This window comes from Gracilinanus agilis, chromosome 1 (genome assembly GCF_016433145.1).
Source record: "Gracilinanus agilis isolate LMUSP501 chromosome 1, AgileGrace, whole genome shotgun sequence".
NCBI lineage: Eukaryota > Metazoa > Chordata > Mammalia > Didelphimorphia > Didelphidae > Gracilinanus > Gracilinanus agilis.
The window spans coordinates 778,917,517-778,937,821 of record NC_058130.1 but is presented as its reverse complement, the minus strand read 5'-3'; the positions used below and the strand labels follow the sequence as shown (position 1 = coordinate 778,937,821).

Below are 20,305 nucleotides of genomic sequence, written 5' to 3'. Positions count from 1 at the left end.
GGAAGGAGGGAGGGAGGGAGGGAGGGAGGGAGAATTTTCATTTGGCTTGCTGTCCTGTTTTTTTTGTTTTTAAACCCTTCCCTTCTGTCTTAGAATCGATACTGTGTATTGTTTCCAAGGCAGAAGAACAGTCAGGGCTAGGCCATGAGGGTCTGAGTGACTTGCCCAGGGTCACACAGCTAGGAAGTGTCTGGGGTCATATTTGAACCCAGGTCCTCCCGACTCCAGGTCTGGCTCTCCATCCACTGAGCCACCCAGCTGCCCCCTTGCTGTCCTGTTTTTCTCTCTCTCTCTTCTCCAAAGAGGTCTTTGCCCTCTTCTCTCCCCAGAGTCATCCCTTGTAAGAGAATTTTAGAAAGAAGAAAAAACAGTGAGCAACATGGCCAGCCTGAGGCTAAGTGTTCCACACTCGCTGTCCCCCACCCCTGAAGGGAGGGAAGGGGAAGCAGGATCCGTCCTTCCTCACGGCCATGCTCGGTCATTAGGAGAACTGAGCGTTCAGGGTCATGAAGCAGCTGTTTTCTTTTCAAACTGAGGAATGAATGACTTGAAGGAAGGGCCCCATCCCGGAAGAGGACTCTAACTGCCAGGGAGACTCCTCGTGCCATCACTGACAAAAGCACGGGGAAGAACGTCCTGCGGGAGGCCGGCCAGGCGGAGGACGCTGGTCAGTGGTATCCCACCATGCCCTGGGGGAAGGGCAGAAAGCTCTTACCACAAGCCGGTGCCTGTGGTGCTTCTCGGCCATGTCCCGTAAAGCAGCATCCTCAGCAGAAATCAGCATGTCTGCCCTGAAGTTAAAGAACATTTCCTGGGAGAAGCAGGGAGCCCAGTGGGCAGAGCCAGGTCTCACATGCTTCCTAGCTAGGTGACCCTGGGCGAGTCACTCAAGCCCAGCTGTGTCGCTCTTATCGCTCTTCTGCCTTAAAACTGAACAAGCCTAAGGCGGAAGGCAAAGGCTTTTAAAAAACAAAGCCAGTTTTCTCACGGGGCCCAGCCCGAGAGGTTCGGGGCCCACCTACGGAAGGCAGAGGCAGACAGCCGGGAGAAGATGCTCCCATCCACGGAACGTTCTGGCTCAGAGCACATTTGGGCCGGGGCTGCTGGGGCCACCAAACTGGACACCCGAGTCCTGCTGCTGCACCTACACGGTTCTCTGAGCCACGGATGGACCGACAGACAGTAAGGACTGCCGTCAGCTATAATCTAATAAGCTTCCTGAGTGAGCGCCGTGCCTGGGACCGTGGCGAGACCCTGACCTCAGGGGCTGACCTGGCGCTCCTCCAGGCTCCCAACCCTGAATGCTGCCTCCTCCTCGGAGGGGGACCCAACGGGAAAGGTGGGAATTAGGGGCGCTTTGGTGCCAGGGGAAATGTTCCTTGTAGCTGTGAGGACAAGGTACCATGGCAAAGAGCCCTACCAGGAAGGGTGGGCCAGAGAGACGGGGGCAGGCCAGACCGAGGGATCGCCCCTGGCATGCAGGGGGGCCCCCACGCAGATTCGTGGGGCCACAGGCTAAAAGCTGGGGAGGATTTATGGAACGGCCCGAGCACAAGCCACCTCCGAGGTGACGGCCCCGACGGAGAGGCCGGGCCCCAGAGGCGAGCTGTTCAGGTGAGAGCCTCCACGCCAGGACGAGCCACTCTATTCCCCTGCCAGGGCAGGCGCTCCGCAAGCCAGGATGGGCTCCTGGAAAGGGCTGGTCTTGGGGCCGCAGCTCCCCCACTTGTGGGGGCCGGGAGCCAATCCCGTCACCTCTCTGAGCCTCTGTTTCCCCGTCTGTCACACGGAGACAGAATAAGGCCTTTCCTCCCACCAGCTCACAAAGGAAGACGAGTAAGCGCCACCCTTGCCCGCAGGTGCACAACGAGGACCCCCTCAGCCCATCCCCACGGAACCCCCCTGGTCCCTGGGACCTCGAACCCAGAGCCAGCCCCGCCTCCCAAGGCTAGGGGGCCGGCAGCCCTGGGCCGAAGGTGCCTCCGGCCGGGCGGCTAACCAGGAAGGATACAGCGTTTCCAGCGCCCCAAGGCCCGCCGCAGGGTGATCCGGGCCGCGAGCGCCTCGATGCGCGCCTGGTGTGCGTGAAGGCGCTGCCTCTGCTCCCAGGCCGCCCGCCACAGCGAGAAGCAGGTCCGGGTCACAGAGGTGCCGTGGAATTGTGTGGCCAGTTCTAGAGAGAAGCCCACACTGGGGTTCCGTCCGCCAGGGCAGGGGGAGGGACGGAAGCCCCCCCCAGGGCTCACCCCAGGGTCTGCCGGACGGAGGTCTGAGGGCAGGGGGAGCCCCGGGGGGACAAGCTTCTGGGCCCTCCTGATTCCCAGGGTGGACAGGCTGCAAACACTCCTTCCAGGGCCTGGCTCCTGCCTCATTTTCCCCAATGACCCGTCTGGGCCCGACCGGGCCGGGACGACGTAGAGAACCACATCCTGGACAGCCGCCAGGATATCGGGAGGGCATCCCGCAGAAGCCAGGCCTCCCTGCTTTCCCGCTTTGGTCTTTTGGGGGGACGAGGGGTCGTTTTTGTTTAACCCTTATCTTAAACACAAGAAAGGCAATGGCTCAGCCACCGGGTCACACACTAGGAAGTATCTGAGGACAGATCTGAACCCAGGACCAGGAGGCCTGGCTTTCTCTTCACTGAGTCACCTTGCTGCCCCAGGAGCTACATTAAAAAAAATCCTTCCCTTCAGCCTCGGAATCACGATAAAGTATTGGTTTCAAGACAGAAAAGCCGGAAGGGCCCGGCAATGGGGTTAAGTGACTTGGCCAGGCACACACAGCCGGGACATGTCTAAGGGCAGATTTGAACCCGGGACCTCCTGACTCCAGGCCTGGCTGCCTAGTGGCCTCTCCTTTTTGCCCCTCACTGGACCTTCCTGGAGCTTCTGAATGCACTTCTCGGGGGGCCTCCATTTGTATCTCGGCCCATGCTAGACAGAAGCTTCCCCTGCACCCCAGAAGCCCATGGAATGGGTGCATGGAAGGACCCTCGCTTCGGAATAGCCGGGGCAAAGAAGCCAGAGCCCAGCCCCCATCCGAGTCCAGCCCCCCGAGCACCTCCGTGCCTCGGCCCCAGCCCTCCCCACTCACGGTCCTGGCGGCGCTTCTCTCGGCGGCCCTGCAGGTAGCCCCTCCAGGCCCTCAGGGCCCTCCGGCGCTCCCGGCCTTCGCAGTGCCTCACTGCCTTGGTTTCCTTCTTTCGCGTGATCTGGACGCACAGGAACTGCTCCTGCCACCGAGACCAGGCCTGGAAAGCGGAGGACAAGCCGGCTCAAAGGGAGGCCAGAGAAAGGGCCTTGAGCGTGCAGACCAGGAGACCTGGCAAAGCTCCCAGGAGCCACGGCTGTGAGTGCCAGGCTCGGGGGGAGGCTAAAAACCCAGCCCTGGAGGTCCCGAGTTCCAATCTGGCCTCGGACACTTCCTGGCTGGGTGACCCTGGGCAAGTCACTCACTCCCCCATCCCCCAGCCCTTACTGCTCATCGGCCCTAGAGCTGAAACACAGAGATGGAAGGGAAGGGGCTAAAAATAAACCAAAAAATCTCAAGGGAAATCAGGGAGAAGCTCTGGGGGACAAGGGCCCCCCAGGACTTGGTCCATTCTGAGCTCCCCAAAGAACAAGGCCATGAGGGTTTCTCACCCATAAGCTCCCACTACGTGCCAGGCCCTGGCAAGGGCACAGCCCTGGCCCTCCGGGAGCTCCCCATCTGCCTGGGAGGGGGCCCATAGGCTGGTGACCCCAAAGGCCTCTTGTGGTGCTCAGGCCACGGCGCCACCTGGTGGCCTCTCTGGAGAACACAGATGAGGAGGATCCCACTGAAGCAGTCTGGGGAGCCCCAAAGGGACAAAGCTCAGGTCAGCCCCCCAAGAGAGTGGGTCACCCATCACAGGAGGGGCTCGAGAGGAGGCTGGGGGCCTAGTAGAGCCCAGATCGGGCCTTCATCAGGGGAACTCTGTGGCTTGAGGTGGAAGAGGAGAGGGTGCGGAGCCTGAGGGAGAGGACAAAGCCTCCGGCCTCTACTTTGCCTCTGGGCGGCACCAGGAACCCTCTGAAGTCTGAGTACACAAGTCAAACTAGGAGGTGAGCAGTAAGCCATTGGGCACCTGGGGGGCCTGGCTGGGCTCTCGGGGCACCAGGGCCTCCGCCCCTTGTCCTCCCAACCCAGCCTGGCCCTCAGGCCTTTCCCCCTCCATCCGTGTCCCCCCATCTGTCTGTGATCCTGCAGCAGCCCCCATGGCCACTGTCCGTGACTAGGTCTGGCTACAAGTCCTGCCAGGCCTTCAGCCCCCAGAGCTGAGACAGCGGTCCACGAAGGCCTCGAAGGGATTGGCCCTGCATCCAAGCATCCTCCTGACCTCTCCTCCCAGGAGAAGAGTCGTTCTGGTGGGGGCCAGTGGGAGGGCCAGAGGCCACCAGCTGCCCCTCGAGGCTAAACTCCCCAAGAAGTTGTCCACCTTCTCCTCAGGCCTGATGCGCGGCCCCCAACCTCCTCATTCCGTGCCTCTGCTCTCTCCAGCTACCAGTGAGTTTAGCAGCATCCGACCGGCTTCCCTCAGCCCTCGTCGTCCCGGAACTCCTGCCGCCCTGCTGCTCCCTCTCCTCGTTCTCCTCCTGCCTCTCTGAGCCCACCTCCTCTCTCCTTTGCTAGAACCACAGGTGCCCTCAGGCCTGCCCCGGGCCCTTCTCTCCTTCCTCACCGGGTGATCCCACCAGCTCCGGGATCTCCCTGGCCCGTCCCAGCCCTTTCACTTAGCCTCTCCAAAACGGAATCCATCCGAGCATCCCCCCCGGCCCAGACCTGCAGGCTCCCATCTAGGCATCACCCCGGCCTCCTCACTCTCTCTCCCAGCCCTGACTACGATACTCTCTCCTCAGGGAACTCCAGGGGCTCCCTTTTTGTCCCGGGGCAGACGCATTCTTCTTAGATCTCGTCCCTGACACGTACTCCGGGGTCTTCGGGCCTATTCTCTGCACAAGGCCCAGATCACAGCTCGGGCCTTCTCTCCAGCCCGCTTCAGGCCTCTCCCCTGGATGCCTTTATGTCCCCAGGAAGCCTGCCCTAAGGCCTCCTTCCAACACCTTCCCTCGGTGAATCCCATCCAGCACAGGTAATAAATGCTCACTGATGACTGACTGCAGCCCTTATGCTTCTCCTGAGGAGAAATCTGAGGTGGGATCAGGCTAGGCTGGGGGAAGGCCAGCCCCTGTGGGGGCGATTCATTCTGACTGAGAACCTTCCTTGTTCTGGCCACATCTTCTATGGCCCTGCTCTCCCCTCCAGGAACTCCTCCTGGCTGAGGATCCCTATTTCTCTGGACTCAGGGTCACCCGTCCATTCGAAGGCGCCACATCACCCCTTCTTCAGCCTCTCCCAGCCTGACACAACACCTGCCAGAGAGGCCCACAGGAAGCTTCTGGCCCCTCCGTGGCCCCGAGGTTAAGTTCCGCATTTCCCTGGCAGGAGGCGGGCGGCGGGTTTCAACTTAAGTCTGTGGTTTGTGACTGAGGCCATCAGAGGCCCCTTTTTCTGAATGGCGCTTCCACTGGATGACTAACTGTTCCCCGAATTCTGCCCGCTTTGCTTTGCAGCCTGCCCATCTCGTCCTTTCTCCGGGGCACTCTCAGGCCATCGAGGGCTGCGCCATCCCTCACTGGGAGTGGCATCGCTCCGGGTCTCTGGCCACAAAGACGTCAGCAGACACGAGCTTCTCCTCCTCCGACTTCCTGCGGGCGCAGACCGAGCGGCCGTACTGCGGAATCGAGCGGGGCAGCTCGGGCACTTCTCGGTCACCATTCCAAATGGCTCTCCAGACCGCTCGGACCAATTCACCATCCCATCGACGCTGCATTAAGGAGCCCGTTTCCTCGAAGCCCCGCCATCACTTGGCCACTTCTGTTACTTTGGCTGGCCTGCGGGTGAGGCCAACTTCATCCTTGCTTTAACTTCCATTTCTAATTGTGTTCATTGCTTTAATAACTATCGGCCACTTGGAGTACCTTTTTCACGAGACGGATTTCCTTCTTTGCGAACTGCTTGTAATGGTCCTTGGACCACTTGGCTCGAGGTTGCAGGTCCCTTATCCTCTCACCGTCCACAGCTGCTCTTCCAAACCTTTCCATCCCTCCTCAAACCTCTAAGGCTCCCTCTTCCCCCACCCTCAAAGCTGGGAATCTTTTTATTATTTTTTAACCCTCACCTTTCATCTTGGAGTCAATACTGTGTATTGGCTCCTTGGTGGAAGAGTGGTAAGGGTAGGTAATGGGAGTCAAGTGACTTGGCCAGGGTCACACAGCTGGGGAGTGTCTGGTCAGATTTGAACCTCCCGTTTCTAGGCTTGGCTTTCCATCCACTGAGCTACCCAGCTGCCCCCAAAAGCCAGGAATGTTGCCTCACTTACAGAAAAAAAGGAGGCCGATCACCAAGAGCTCCCTCTTCTCTCCTCTTCCTCAGTTCTTACTATTCATAGGCAGGCAGATGCCTTCTGCCCCTCTCCTCCTCCTCCTCTCTCTCTCACATGAAGATGTGGCTTCACTCCTTACTAAGGCTAACCTCTCTCTCCCTCCAACAGACTGACCCTTCGCTTATCCCTCCTTTATTACTTATTTTTCAATCTCTCCCTCTCTACTGACCCATTTCCTTCTGCCTACCCACACGCCTGTTTCTCCTTCCTGAACAAACTCGCACTCGAGCCTTGCATCCCTGCTAACTGGACTCAGGTGAGGCAGAGGTGCCCAAAGTAGTCAGCCTCGCTCTCTCTTCTTCCAGAGTCACCGACGTCCAGTGGCAAGACGAGTCAGAATGCCTGCTGATGGCCGGGGATGCAGCAGATGAGCCAGGCGTCCTTGGTGTCTGGCCGAGCTTGAGGCGCTCCGCGGAGCCTTCTGCCGCCTCCGTGGCTGTTGGATCAGACGGTTCTCCTTGGGCCCTTCCACCGGAGAGCCTTCTCCCGCCTGGGGCAGAGTGTCCCCTAACTCGCCATGGCTCTGAGGCCCGTCAGCTAGCCTTCGCCTGGTTTAAGCCTCCTACCGAGACGGTCTTCCAGCATGTGGCGGCTGGAGCCCCAGGGGCGAGGGGGTGGCAGCTAATAAATGCTGACTGGAATCCATTCCTTGCCTACCTCGAATAGGTAAACCATCAGAGGAACTGACTGCAAAGATGTTTTTCCCCGATTGCCGGCTTTCTGTCTCATTTTAGCTGCACTAGGCCGGACGGCACAGACTTTGTAGCATTCAAACCGTCTGCCTTATCCCGTGCGGAGTGCTTTAGTGCTTCTTTAGGCATGAACTCGTACTTGGGGCTTTTATGAAAAAAAAAAAAAAAAAGATTTCTACCCAGAGAGGATAGACCAGAGGTGGGAGGTCCAAAGGGCCCTGGCTATCGGGAGCAGGAGGGAGGCATGAGAGAAGGGCGGGAGACGGAGGGTCTCGCGCCCCCGTGGCTGACGGGCCAAATGGCTAGAAAACCCCGAGCCATCACTCGGAGCACTGAGCAGGGGCTACCCCGAGGTAAGACTTACCCAGAACTTCAGGCTGATGGCCCAGTGCTGCAAGGCCAAGCTGTCCATCACATGGCCAACACGGACCTTCTGCACCTGCCGCCTCCACACTCTCCAAGGCACTCTGTGTGAAAGAGTGTCACAAGGAAAACCCATCACCCGAGAAGGAGAGAAGGAGAAAAGGCGACGAGGCAGCGGGGGTGAGGCGTCCCCACTTTGTCCCCCTCCGCTATGTGGCCCACCCAGGGCTGCACCCCCAGCGGTCCTCAGGGGCCTGCTGGTGGACAGCGTGAGAGCATCCGCTCTCCTCTAGGAAGCGTACGTGAGGAAAAGCCTGCAACAGGAGCCAGAATGTGCTCAGGGGTCTGTGGATCCCATCATCTAGGCCTCTAGCCCAGGGGCAGCCGGGTGGCTCAATAGATAGAGGATCAGACCCAAAGAGGGGAGGTCCTGGGTTCAAAACTGGCCTTGGATACTTTCTAGCTGGGTGACCCTGGACAAGTCACTTAACCCCCATTGCCTCACCCTCACTGCTCTTCTGCTTTGAAACCAATATGCAGTGTGAATTCTAAGATGGAAGGGAAGGATTAAAAAAAGACTAGATGGCCCAGAGTCTCTTGAGAGTCAGGTTCCAGGTCTCTGACTGGGAGCTGGTCTTCTACTCCAGCCCCCTCAGCTCTACAGATGAGGAGACTGAGGCCCAGAGAGAGGAAGAGGCCTGCCCGGAGCACTTCAGAAGGCAGAGAAGGGGCGGACGTGTATCGAACTCCAAACCCCCCACCTTCCAACCCTGGGCCTCGGAGGGCGGAAATCCCAGCTCCGCTCCTCAGGTGCTATGTCGTCCGGTGCAAGCGACAGACCTGCCCCTGCGCCTCAGTCTCCTCATCTGTAAGGTAAGCAAGCCGAGTCCCTTCCAGCTCGGACTCCTGGGGCTGGATGGTGAGGGAAAGGCCCTGCTTCATCACACGTAGGAGGAAGGCCTCGTGCCCTCCGCAGTAGTAGCTTATAACATCTCTCGCACACACGCAGCAAATAACCCATAAACAGCCTCTAAGCCCCAAGGCGAGAGGCTTGGCCAGAGGCAGCGGCGTCGGCCCTGACCCCCACACCTGGCCGGCTGAGGGGATCTCCCCATGCTCGTGAGGAGGGCTCAAGGCGATGCACCCAGACACTCACCGCAGCAGGCTCTGCTCCTGGAACTCCAGCGCCAAGGCCCGCATCCCCTGTTTGGTCCGACGAACGTCCACGTAGATGAGCCAGTGTTTCCAGGCCAGCTGCAGCTTCTGCTTGGCCGCTGAGCCCCGAGGACAAGGGGAAAAGGAAAGAGAGTGCCGGTGAGAAGTGGCTAGGCTACTGTCTAAGACCCCCCAGCAGGGAAGGCAGCGCCCAGCCTGTGTCTGGGCTTCTCAACAAAGGGATGCTGGCCCTGGCAGAGCTCTTCACGTTCACAACCGGATGAGCTGACACAGTGATCTTGTCCAGATCCAGAGAAGGACCCCCTAAAGCCTGGGGCAAAGGCGTTCTCAGTGGATAGGTGAGCCCCAAGCTGAGTTCCTCTTGTCTTATTAAAGACACCCCCAAAGGACTTGATTTCACCTTCCCTCCAAACACCAGGAATGGAACAAGCTCATACCAACCACTTCTCCGAGGAAGAGGATGTAACTGTCCTGGCAGCCTCAGAAAAAGAATCTCCCAGCCCTTTCCCAAGTTTCCAAAGTCCAGGTCAACACACCCAGCTCTATTCCACAGGTGTTGGTGAACACAATCCCCCCACAGGGAAGAGAACTGAAGACCCTCAGGGCTTTGCTCCTTGTAGGATACTAGGAAGAGGGCCAGACGAAGGCCAAACTCTGGTTGAGCAGCCCCGCCAGGATCCCCAGCTCCTTTTGGGTCATCTCCCCCTCCCCACCTCCACTTAGAACTTCAGAAAAGGTCCAGGCCCCAAATACAACCTCACCAGGCATAGGAGCCCTTCAGGGCAGGGGCCGCCACTCCTGGGAAGACTTTTCCCACAGGGGGCATTCTCTGGGGGTCTCCCCTTCCTGAAATCATCCTGGATTATACGGATCTATTTACAGGTCGCATTCTCTGATAGAATATAAACTTCCTAACAGCTTCTCTATGTGCTGCTCTAGCCTACAACATTGTCTCATTTTTTGCAAGTGATAAATAAATGTGAATTGCCATTCAGGAACGATGCTCCAAAAGCCGCTCGACTGAGCCAGTCCCGCCAGCATTGAGCCACAGAGACCAAGGACAGAGAGAAAGATCCCGCATATACAAAAAGATTTACAATAACGCTTGTACAAGAGCAAAAACCGGGGAACAAAATAGAGGCCTGTCCGTTGGGGCTAAACTGTGGTCCATGAATGGAGCAGTATGAATGGAAATCCCCGTAAGAAATGAAGACTGTGAGGTGTTCTGAGACACACTGAAAGATCTGTCCAGGGGGAGGCAGAGTCAGATGGGCAGAAGCAGGAGCGTCATTCACAAAATAGCCACGACAAGAAGAGGAGGCCTCAGGACTCTCCTGCAGGCATGGACCAGAGGTGGTCGCAGAAGCCTGAGGATGAAACACATCTCCCACCTCCAGGCAAAGGAGAGGGTCCTGAGGGCTGCAGAACCGGACGTGCCTTCTCAGACGTGGCCAACACATCGACCCGCTTTCCCTGCCTGTAATATTTGTTATAGGTGGTGACAGACAGACAGACATGGAGAAAGATCAGCAATCAGATTTTAAGATGCAAAGGAGAAAATAAGAAGTATGACAGGGACCACGAAAGGCTTCGAGACAGGAGGTCCTGGGTTCCAATCTAGCCTCAGACACTTCCCAGCTGTGTGGCTCTGAGCAAGTCACTTAATGCCCATCGCCTAGCCCATGCCGCTCGTCTGCCCTGGAACCAATACTGAGTAAGACGGGCGGTAAAAAGAAAACAAGGACCACAAAGGGAGCTGCTGTGCTACTTCCTACAACGATTGAGCAATTTCAACTAAGCGTGTGTGCCTGCGTACGTGCACGAGTGTGGATACGGCGGGCAGACGGGCACACGCGCCTCACACGCAGATTTCTATGTTCTCGTCCCGGCTCTTCTTTCCATCTTGCAAGGTTTGGGTTGACAGCTTTTAAAAGTTACAGAGATGAGTGCTGGCTGGAATTCACTGCACTAAAGCCCAGCCTTGGGGCTATGTGCGCTCTTTCCATGGCCCCCGCCACAGCCTCATTTCAAGAACCAGGGGAGAAAGGCCTGACCAGGCCAGACTGAGGGTGCCGGTCAGACCACGGGCATCTTTCCTCTCATAAGGGTAGGCACTTGGGGCGAAGGGACTTGCCCAGATTGGAATCCGGGTCTTCCTGACTTCGGGCCTCACACTCTAAAGCTGCCTCTCTACCCAAGTCTGTGTCTAACCCGGACTCCAAGGATAAGCCAGCCCAGATTCTCAGAAAACCCAGAAAAGGACACACACATTCCCCCCCCCCAATATTTTCTTGACTGCAGCTTTTTGTGGTGGCAAAGGTCTGGAACCTGAGCGGACACCCATCCACTGGGGACAGTCTAGGAAGCACCGAGCCAACCTCCTAGAAGAGATGAGTCTGAGAACGAGACGTGATTTTGGATACGGCCAATGAGTAAATGTGCTTTTCTTGACTGTGCACATATGTTACAAGGGTTTCTGTTTTGTTTCTGGCGTGGAAAAGAGAGAAATGTTTATTCCATAAAAATAAAAGAAACTTTTAAAAGAAGTAAAAACCCCGAGGCCTGGAGAGTTTAGCGGCCGTGGTACTGTGGAGTCAAAGGGGATGCCCAGTTTAGGGACTCCTTCCTTCCTTCACGCACCCACCCACGACATCCCATGCCGCTCCCTGATACCAGCCACGGATTCACTAAGGCTCCCCCACAGGTGTCTGAAGCTCTCTCAGAGACCGTCCCAGAGCCAGGAGATGCCCGCTCTGGCTGGAAAAGGGATTCTTCCCCAGAAGAATTCTAAGACCCGCCATCCACGTCCTCTGGGGAGGCACACGTCCACGCTCTTACCATGGTCCTCGGCTCTGCGGTACTTGTTCTTCTTGGCCCGTCGCTGATGAACGTAGGCCTGCCAGGTTTGGAACATCAGGTTGTACAAGAAATATCTAATCAGCCAAAAAAAGTCAGGAGTCTTTTGTCAGCCAACATCGAGGTCGGCCCCTCCAACCCAAGTGTTCCTACATCCTGGGATAGCATGGCAGCTCCGCCCCCCAAGAAGCCACCCCAACCGAGGCAAGAGGGCAGAGAGCCTTGGGTTGAGACTCTGGCTCGGCCCCTCGTGGCTGGGTGAGCTGGGCTTCCCCGACCACCTGCGTCTTCCTGGGCGAGTCATGCACCCACAGCGAGAAGGGCCCCGAGGGCCCTCGAGCCCAAAGGAGGAGGACGCTCTCCCGAAGGACCACCTAGGGTTCTCGGGGGGTCACAAGAAATGTCTGTTCCCGGGACCCCAATGTCTTTTCTGACATGGTCTGGTTGTTTAAAACACCTCCATAGTTGTCAAGGGAACAAAGATTCTGCCTCCCCCCGAGGAAGAGCCCTCCGGTTGGGGGAACAAGCAAATGGGGAAGATGTCCCGGCAGGCTCGGAGGCTCTCAGGTCGAAGGACGGAGAACATCTGCTCCACTTAGCTGTTAACAGACCTGGAGCTGCGGGGCTCCTCGACCTGGAGTCGGCTCCTTTTCCAGGACAAAAAGGCATGGAAAGTGCAAACCAGCCAGTAATTCAAAAGGCATTTGGACCTGGCTCTGAAACGTGGTCTTTTTTTTACTCTTCCCTTCAGTCTAAGAATCAATACTAAGTATCAGTTCCAAGGCAGAAGAGCCGTAAGGAGGGGTCAGCAACCTTTTTGGCCGTGAGAGCCATAAACACCACATTTTTTAAAATGTAATTCCGTGAGAGCCATACAGTGCTCACAGTGCCACTCCTGTAACAGCACCGGGACTTCATGGCTCCTGCAGAAAGAGCCATATCTGGCCCTCGAAAGAGCCAGATATGGCTTGAGAGCCATACATTGCCGACCCCTGGTCTAGGGTCAGATTTAAACTCAGGACCTCCTAACTCCATGCCTGGTGCTTAGTCCACTGAGCCCTCACTGTCCCCCCCCGCCACCCTTTTCTTTGAAACTTGATCTTAAGTGACGGGTGTTTTGTTCTTTGAGTACAGGATACAAAAGCTTCTTTGGGAAAAGGCTACACCTAAATCTCGGCTTCTCCAACCCAGGCCACAAGAGATCCCCAACTCTCCTCAGGAGTGGCGTCTTCTCCGTCACGCAGGCCCTGAAGACGTTCTTGCTGCCTGACGGAGAGTGGGCCCCACTGGAGGTCACCCAGCTCATTCAGACCCTTCCTAAAATGTCTCGAGTGGGCTTACACCACTCCTTAGCCATCAGGAATGATGGGACACAGGAGTGCTGATTCCCAGCTCACAAGGGAGGCCGGAGTCCAAAATCAAAGCTCCTGGGAGAGTGGGGAAGGAACGGACCCGCTTCAAACTGGAAGCGTCACCCACCCATCGGTGGATTTTTTTTAAAACTGAGGATTTCTCGGTTCCTCCCTTCCCCAAACACACCAGAGTGCCTCGGTGGCCAGCTTCTTGGGATGGTGGATGTGCCAAAAGGGAAGGGTTTCAGAGCACGTGTCTGTCAAAAGGAGGCTAGAACGGCAAACATCTGACCTGTAGTGGCAGTCAGCTCGCACCCTCAGTTTCCACTCTCGCTGGAAAACCCACCACTCTTCTTTCCAGTCCTCGAAGGTCCTCTGCAGGAGTCTCCTCTCATAGTGGAGTCTAGGGCAAGGAGGAAACCGAATGCCTTACAGCCTGGAAGGTGAGGCCTGCCGGTCCATCCTAATTCAAAGCCTTATGGAGGGTGACCAGGGACCGAGGCCCCGCAGACCAGCACACAACTGGTGGAGGAAGAGCCCAGGAGAGCAGTGAGCGATAGGCCAGCGTCCAGAGCACGGACAGGCCCGCCGAGCAGATGGAGCTGCTGCAGCCTGACTGCGATGTACCAGTGACCAGCAGTGACAGTAACAGGCACACTAATCCTGCTCGGAGGCCTCACTAGGGTCTGCCTGGCAAAGCCCACGGAGCCCACTCTGGCAGGTCTAGAGTGGGGGAGCCACCAAGCTCTAACTCAGGCCCAGCGACTGCCAGAGGCCAACCGAAAAGAGCTCAACATGTACAAAGTTGTGTGATTTTGACAGTTTTAGTACTATATCGATGCCACAAAATGAGGTGTGCCGCTAAATGAAAGGGGGAAAATGCATGCCAAGAAAGAAATCAGCAGGTTCTTCCTTTAGAAGAGGCATTCTCCACCTGGGGTGCCCCATGGGCGGAATGCAAGGGCTCCACGAACTCGGACGGGGGAAAATGACCTAACTAAGCTCTCATTCCAACTTGGCATTCCTTCAGGTATGAATTTTTTTATTAAAGCTTCACCTTCCATCTTAGGATCAATGCTGTGTATTGGCTCCAAGGCAGAAGATTGGTAAGGGTAGGCAATGGGGGTCAAGTGACTTGCCCAGGGTCATTCAGCTGGGAAGTGTCTGAGGCCACATTGGAACCCAGGACCTCCTGTCTCTGGGCCTGACTCTCCATCCACGGAGCTACCCAGCTGCCCCAAGGTGTGAATTTTTTAAAACTAGGATTTGGAGCAGGTCTGAGATTACACAAGCCTGCCGCAGGGCCCCTGGCACACAGAGAGGTCAGCACCCCCGGATGTGGAAAGATAGCACCAAGGCGAACAGGCCTGAACTGCAGAAGGCATCGGATGACTCCCAAAGGCACTGTCCCTCGAGCGAACTGGATGGGATCGAATAAGCTTCCCCACGCAGGGGCCTTTGCAAACACTCAAGGAACAAAGCGAGGATGATGAAGGGGAATGAAGCAAACCAGTCAGACAGACAGGAAGCTGCAGGACTGTCCACTGAGCACCAGGAGCCCCTGGCCGGGGGCTCCACCACAACACACAAGGTGAGGGGCAAGGCCCGGGGATGCAGCGGCCTGGGCACCCCAGCCCCTTCGGGACCTTCCAAGCTTGATAATTCAAATTGAAGTGTCCTGGTCTGGCCCATCTAGGGAGCTGACTGTGCACGAGAGGGCTGAGGGTCAAGCCTGGATCCCAACGGGAGGGTTCAGGCAAGGCTCTCCCCAAGGCTGACCACAGCAATCGAAGTCGAGGCCAGGGAAACAGACTTTTCTCTGCCGCTCCCCATCGGCATCTACTTCTCCTCATGGCTATCTCCGAAGGAAACTGCCCAAGGCCCCTGGAGGCCTGAAAGCGCTCCTTCTTTAACTCAGAGCAGGTACATACTCCATGCCCAGAGGCCCCAGGACCCTCCGTGTCACCCAAGGCCAGAACCCAAGGCCAGGCCCAGGGTGGGCCAGAGCGCCGCCCCCATTCTGCCTCCCCACTACCTGGCTCTCGAAGGACAGACTCTTCCAAAGGTCTGCTGCACCCACAAGTAGAAGAACTTTCTAGCCAGACACCTGAAAGAGGAGAAATGATGGAGTCATTCTCAGAAAGTCCCTGGCAGGGGGCAGCGAGGTGGCTCAGAGGATGGAGAGCCAGGCCTAGAGATGGGAGATCTTGGGCTCAAATCTGGCCTCAGACGCTTCCCAGCTGGTGACCCTGGGCAAGTCACTTAGCCCATGTGCCCAGGCCGGGCTGCTCTTCTATGGATTTGGAGGGGGTGGGGGAAGCCCTTGGCAGCTTTCTTTCTGAGCAACTGACCGTGCCTGGACATTTCATGTGGTGCTCCAAGGGGGAGACACATTAATGGAACTGGGGGGTCGAGGGTGTAAAAAGCAAGGAAGAAAACCCCCTGGTCTGGCTAGGGAGGCTTTGCTGGGCTTTCGCAGGCCCCCCCTGGCATGTCACCCTCGGTCAGTCTTCATCAGCCACGAGGGGCTCAGGAGTGGGAAGGGGAAAGGCCAGACCTCAGACATCCACCTGCCCTTTGCTCATTGCCTCTGAGCTCCCCTGCCCATGGCTGGCATGGACAGAGATTGGCATGTGGGCTTCCAGCAGGCAGGGCCCATCTTCCAACCCAGCATTCAGCTTCACGCCATGCTGGTGACACTTAACAAATGATGGTGACATGACCAACGCCTGACACCCAGCTAGCTTCAGGGAGGCGCCACCACCAGGATGGACACCTGGCAGTTTGGGGGTTAGGGAGTGTCCACAACAACTTGGGAAACTCTGAGGCAGCCAGAGGCAGCTGCGGCCACAGTAAAGCCGCCTCCCCCCACCCGGACACCATTTGGGCACCTCGCTGGACCTCCTGGCCTCAGCCCATTATGCCCTCGTCCTGGAGGCTCCTGGAGTCTGCAGTGCTGAAGTGGGAGGCTGAAGGAAGGACGAGATGCAAGCTTGTAGCTGGCCCCAAAGGGATCAGGAAATTAGCCCTTCATTAAAGACTCCGGGAAGCGCGAGCATCCCCCTCACCTGACACGCAATTCTCTTAGCCGGCCCCCTCGGTTCCAGGTGTACGAAGGCCGGCGAGGCACCGAATGACCTTTGCTTGGAGTCCGCTGCCAAGGGCTGGAGGCGGCCCTGCCCCTCGGCCCCTTTGGAGATGGGTGCATCTCAGCTGCATCTTTCCTAAGAGACCTACGGGGGAAAGACGGCCAGCATCAGCAGGGCTGACACACGGTCGGCTCAGCATCAGAGAGAAAAGAAAAGCCAGTGGCCAGCCCCCAGCCACAGTGGCTCAATGCCCAGAGACCGGCTGTCACTCTCCTCCCCAGCACGGGGGACCCCTGAGCCTCAGGGGCAGGGCACAGGGGACCTGTCCCTCTAGACCAGTGGTTCCCAAACATTTTTGGCCTACCGCCCCCTTTCCAGAAAAAATATTCCTTAGCCCCCTGGAAATTAATTTTTTTTAAATTTTAATAGCAATTAATAGGAAAGATAAATGCACCTGTGGTCATCACTGGCCCCCTGGATCGCTACAGCACCCACCAGGGGGCGGTGGCACCCACTTTGCGAATCACCACTCTAGAGGTACGCTATGAGAGCCCCAAAACTCCTCTGACCCCATCCTGTCATCCTGAAAGCCTCCCCACTCACCGTGGCGTCCCCTCAAACCAGCAGCTGCCATCCCTCCTCGGCCCCCAGAAAAGGGCATCTCCACTGCAGCCCCCATTGGCCTGCTCTCTGCTGGCCAGCTTCCAGTCCTGTCCCTTGGCTGAAGCTGCTCTTCCCAAGGCACCTGATGCTCTCTTGGCCCCAATCTAAGGCCTTCTCAGGCCTCCTTCTCTTTGTTTTATTTCTTGCCCTGCCTTAAGATCGTTACTGAGTCTAGGCTCCAAGGCAGAAGAACCTTCAGGACTGGGCAGAGGGGGTGAAGTGACTGGCCTAGGGTCATCCTGCCAGGTCATGACAAGAACTCCTCCCATCCTGCAGGTAGGGCCAAGCTGAAGTACCACCTGAAGTTCAGTGCCTTTCCTGACCCCCCAAAGGCTGCTGCCCTTCCTTTGCAGAGACCCCTAGTCATCGTGGCATCATTTCTCCTAACTGCAGGTGCGCAAATGATAAGTAAAATATCCAAGCCGTAAGTGAAGAGGCTCATTACAGGAGGGCCGGACCCCGGTCCTGACCAGAAGCCCCCCGAGTACTGGGAGAGACCTTCTTCTGTAGCCCAAAGAACGAAGCAATATCTGTACCAGCACAAAAATAGTCCAGGTCAGTGACAAGGAGAGCGAGAGGTGCCTTGGTGGAAGACATCAGGAAATACTTCTCACAGGCAGAGGACGTCTTTTGACCACAACTTAAGAATCACTTGATGGCAAGGGGGAACAGATATAGTGGGGCTGATGATGCCTCAGAGAAGAGGGCACAGCAGTGAGTGGTACCACCTTCTTTTCAGCTGCACATGGTACATTCACAAAGATTGACCATGAAATAGGGCATAGAAACATTGCAAACAAATGCAAAAGAGCAGAAATAATAAATGTAACCTTCTCAGATCATAATGCAATAAAAATAATAATTATTAAGGGCACCTGGACAGGCAAATCAAAAACTAATTGGAAATTAAATAATATGATTCTCCAAAACCAGTTAGTCAAAGAAGAAATCATAGAAACAATCAACAATTTCATTGAAGAGAATGACAATGAGGAGACATCCTACCAAACTCTGTAGGATGCAGCCAAGGCAGTACTCAGGGGGAAATTTATATCCTTGAGTGCATATATTAACAAATTAAGGAGGGCAGAGATTAATGCATTGGGCATGCACCTTAAAAAACTAGAAAGCAAGCAAATTAAAAATCCCCAGATGAAAACTCAATTAGAAATACTAAAAATCAAGGGAGAAATTAATAAAATTGAAAGTAAAAGAACTATTGAATTAATAAATAAGACTAGAAGCTGGTATTTTGAAAAAACAGATAAAATAAACAAAGTACTGGTCAATCTAATAAAAAAAGGAAAGAAGAAAACCAAATTGACAGTATCAAAGATGAAAAGGGAGACCTCACCTCTAATTAAGGGGAAATTAAGACAATCATTAAAAACTATTTTGCCCAATTATATGGCAACAAATATAACAATTTAGGAGATATGGATGAATATTTACAAAAATATAAACTGCCTAGATTAACAGCAGAAGAAATAGAATACCTAAATAATCCCATATCAGAAAAAGAAATTGAACAAGCCATCAAAGAACTCCCTAAGAAAAAATCGCCAGGGCCTGATGGATTCACAAGTGAATTCTATCAGACATTCAAAAAACAACTAATCCCAATACTACACAAATTATTTGATATAATAAGCAAAGAAGGAGTCCTACCAAATTCCTTTTATGACACAAATATGGTACTGATTCCAAAGTCAGGCAGACCAAAAACAGAGAAAGAAAACTACAGACCAATCTCCCTAATGAACATAGATGCAAAAATCTTAAATAGAATACTAGCAAAGAGACTCCAGCAAGTAATCAAGAGGATCATCTACCATGATCAGGGAGGATTTATACTAGGAATGCAAGGATGGTTCAACATTAGGAAAACCATCCACATAACTGACCATATCAACAGTCTAACAAACAAAAATCACATGATTATCTCAATAGATGCTGAAAAAGCCTTTGACAAAATACAGCATCCATTCCTATTGAAAACACTGAAAAGTATAGGAATAGAAGGACCTTTCCTAAACAATAAACAGTATATACCTAAAACCATCAACAAGCATTATATGCAATGGGGATAAATTAGAAGCCTTTCCAATAAGATCAGGAGTGAAACAAGGATGCCCATTATCTCCTCTATTATTCAACATTGTACTAGAAACACTAGCAGTAGCAATTAGAGAAGAAAAAGAAATTGAAGGTATCAAAATAGGCAATGAGGAGATTAAGCTATCTTGCAGATGATATGATGGTCTACTTAAAAAATCCTAGAGAATCAACTAAGAAGCTTGTAGAAATAATCAACAACTTTAGCAAAGTTGCAGGATACAAAATAAATGCACATAAATCATCAGCATTTCTATATATTTCCAACACATCACAGCAGCAAGAGGTAGAAAGAGAAACACCATTTAAATCACACTAGACAATATGAAATACTTAGGAATCTATCTACCAAAACAAACACAGCAATTATACAAAAACAACTACAAAACACTTTCCAAACAAATAAAACTAGATCTAAACAATTGGAAAAACATTGATTGCTCATGGGTAGGACGAGCTAACATAATAAAAATGACCATTCTACCCAAATTTACCTATTTAGTGCCATACCTATCAAGCTACCAAAAAACTTCTTTACTGAATTAGGAAAAACTATAACAAAGTTCATTTGGAATAACAAAAGATCAAGAATATCAAGGGAAATAATGAAAAAAAATGTGAAGGAAGGGGGCCTAGCAGTACCAGATATTAAACTATACTATAAAGCCTTGGTCATCAAAACAATATGGTACTGGCTAAGAGACAGAAGGGAGTATCAGTGGAATAGACTTGGGGTAAATGACATCAGCAAGACAATGTATGATAAACCCAAAGAGCCCAACTTTTGGGACATGAATCCACTATTTGACAAAAACTGCTGGGAAATTTGGAAAAAAATATGGGAAAGAGTAGGTTTAGATCAACATCTCACACCCTACACCAAGATAAATTCAGAATGGGTGAACAACTTGAATATAAAGAGGGAAACTATAAATAAGTTAAGTGAAAACAGAATAGTATACTTGTCAGATCTCTGAGAAAGGAAAGACTTTAAAACCAAGCAAGAGTTAGAGAAAATTACAAAATGTAAATTAAAGGGTTTTGATCATATTAAACTAAAAAGCTTTTGTACAAACAAAAACAATGCAGCCAAAATCAGAAGGGAAACAACAAATTGGGAAAAAATCTTTATAACAAAAAACTCTGACAGAGGTCTAATTACTCAAATATACAAGGAGTTAAATCAATTGTATAAAAAATCAAGCCATTCCCCAAATGATAAATGGGCAAGAGACATGAATAGGCAATTTTCAGGTAAAGAAATCAAAAGTATCAATAAGCACATGAGAAAGTGTTCTAAATCTCTAATAATTAGAGAAATGCAAATCAAAACAACTCTGAGGTATCTCCTCACACCTAGCAGATTGGCTAAAATGAAAGAAGGGGAGAGTAATGAATGCTGGAGGGGATGTGGCAAAATTGGGACATTAATGCATTGCTGGTGGAGTTGAACTGATCCAACCATTCTGGAAGGCAATTTGGAACTATGCTCAAAGGGCTATAAAAGAATGCCTGCCCTTTGATCCAGCCATACCA

General features: G+C 53.7%; 1 protein-coding gene across 1 annotated transcript in view; it reads right to left on the bottom strand.

The window, feature by feature from the left end:
* The window catches only part of SFI1 (SFI1 centrin binding protein), a 42,749-nt gene extending 26,639 nt beyond the window's left edge, over positions 1-16,110 (bottom strand). Inside the window, exons 1-9 of the mRNA XM_044685492.1 lie at positions 15,971-16,110; positions 14,938-15,009; positions 13,195-13,305; positions 11,533-11,627; positions 8,675-8,792; positions 7,520-7,622; positions 3,094-3,250; positions 2,012-2,173; positions 716-786 (exon numbers count right to left, since the gene is read on the bottom strand). Coding sequence (XP_044541427.1) covers positions 716-786; positions 2,012-2,173; positions 3,094-3,250; positions 7,520-7,622; positions 8,675-8,792; positions 11,533-11,627; positions 13,195-13,305; positions 14,938-15,009; positions 15,971-16,110 — 1,029 coding nt within the window. The remainder of the gene's footprint in view (positions 1-715; positions 787-2,011; positions 2,174-3,093; positions 3,251-7,519; positions 7,623-8,674; positions 8,793-11,532; positions 11,628-13,194; positions 13,306-14,937; positions 15,010-15,970) is intronic.
* Positions 16,111-20,305: the final 4,195 nt, after the last annotated feature.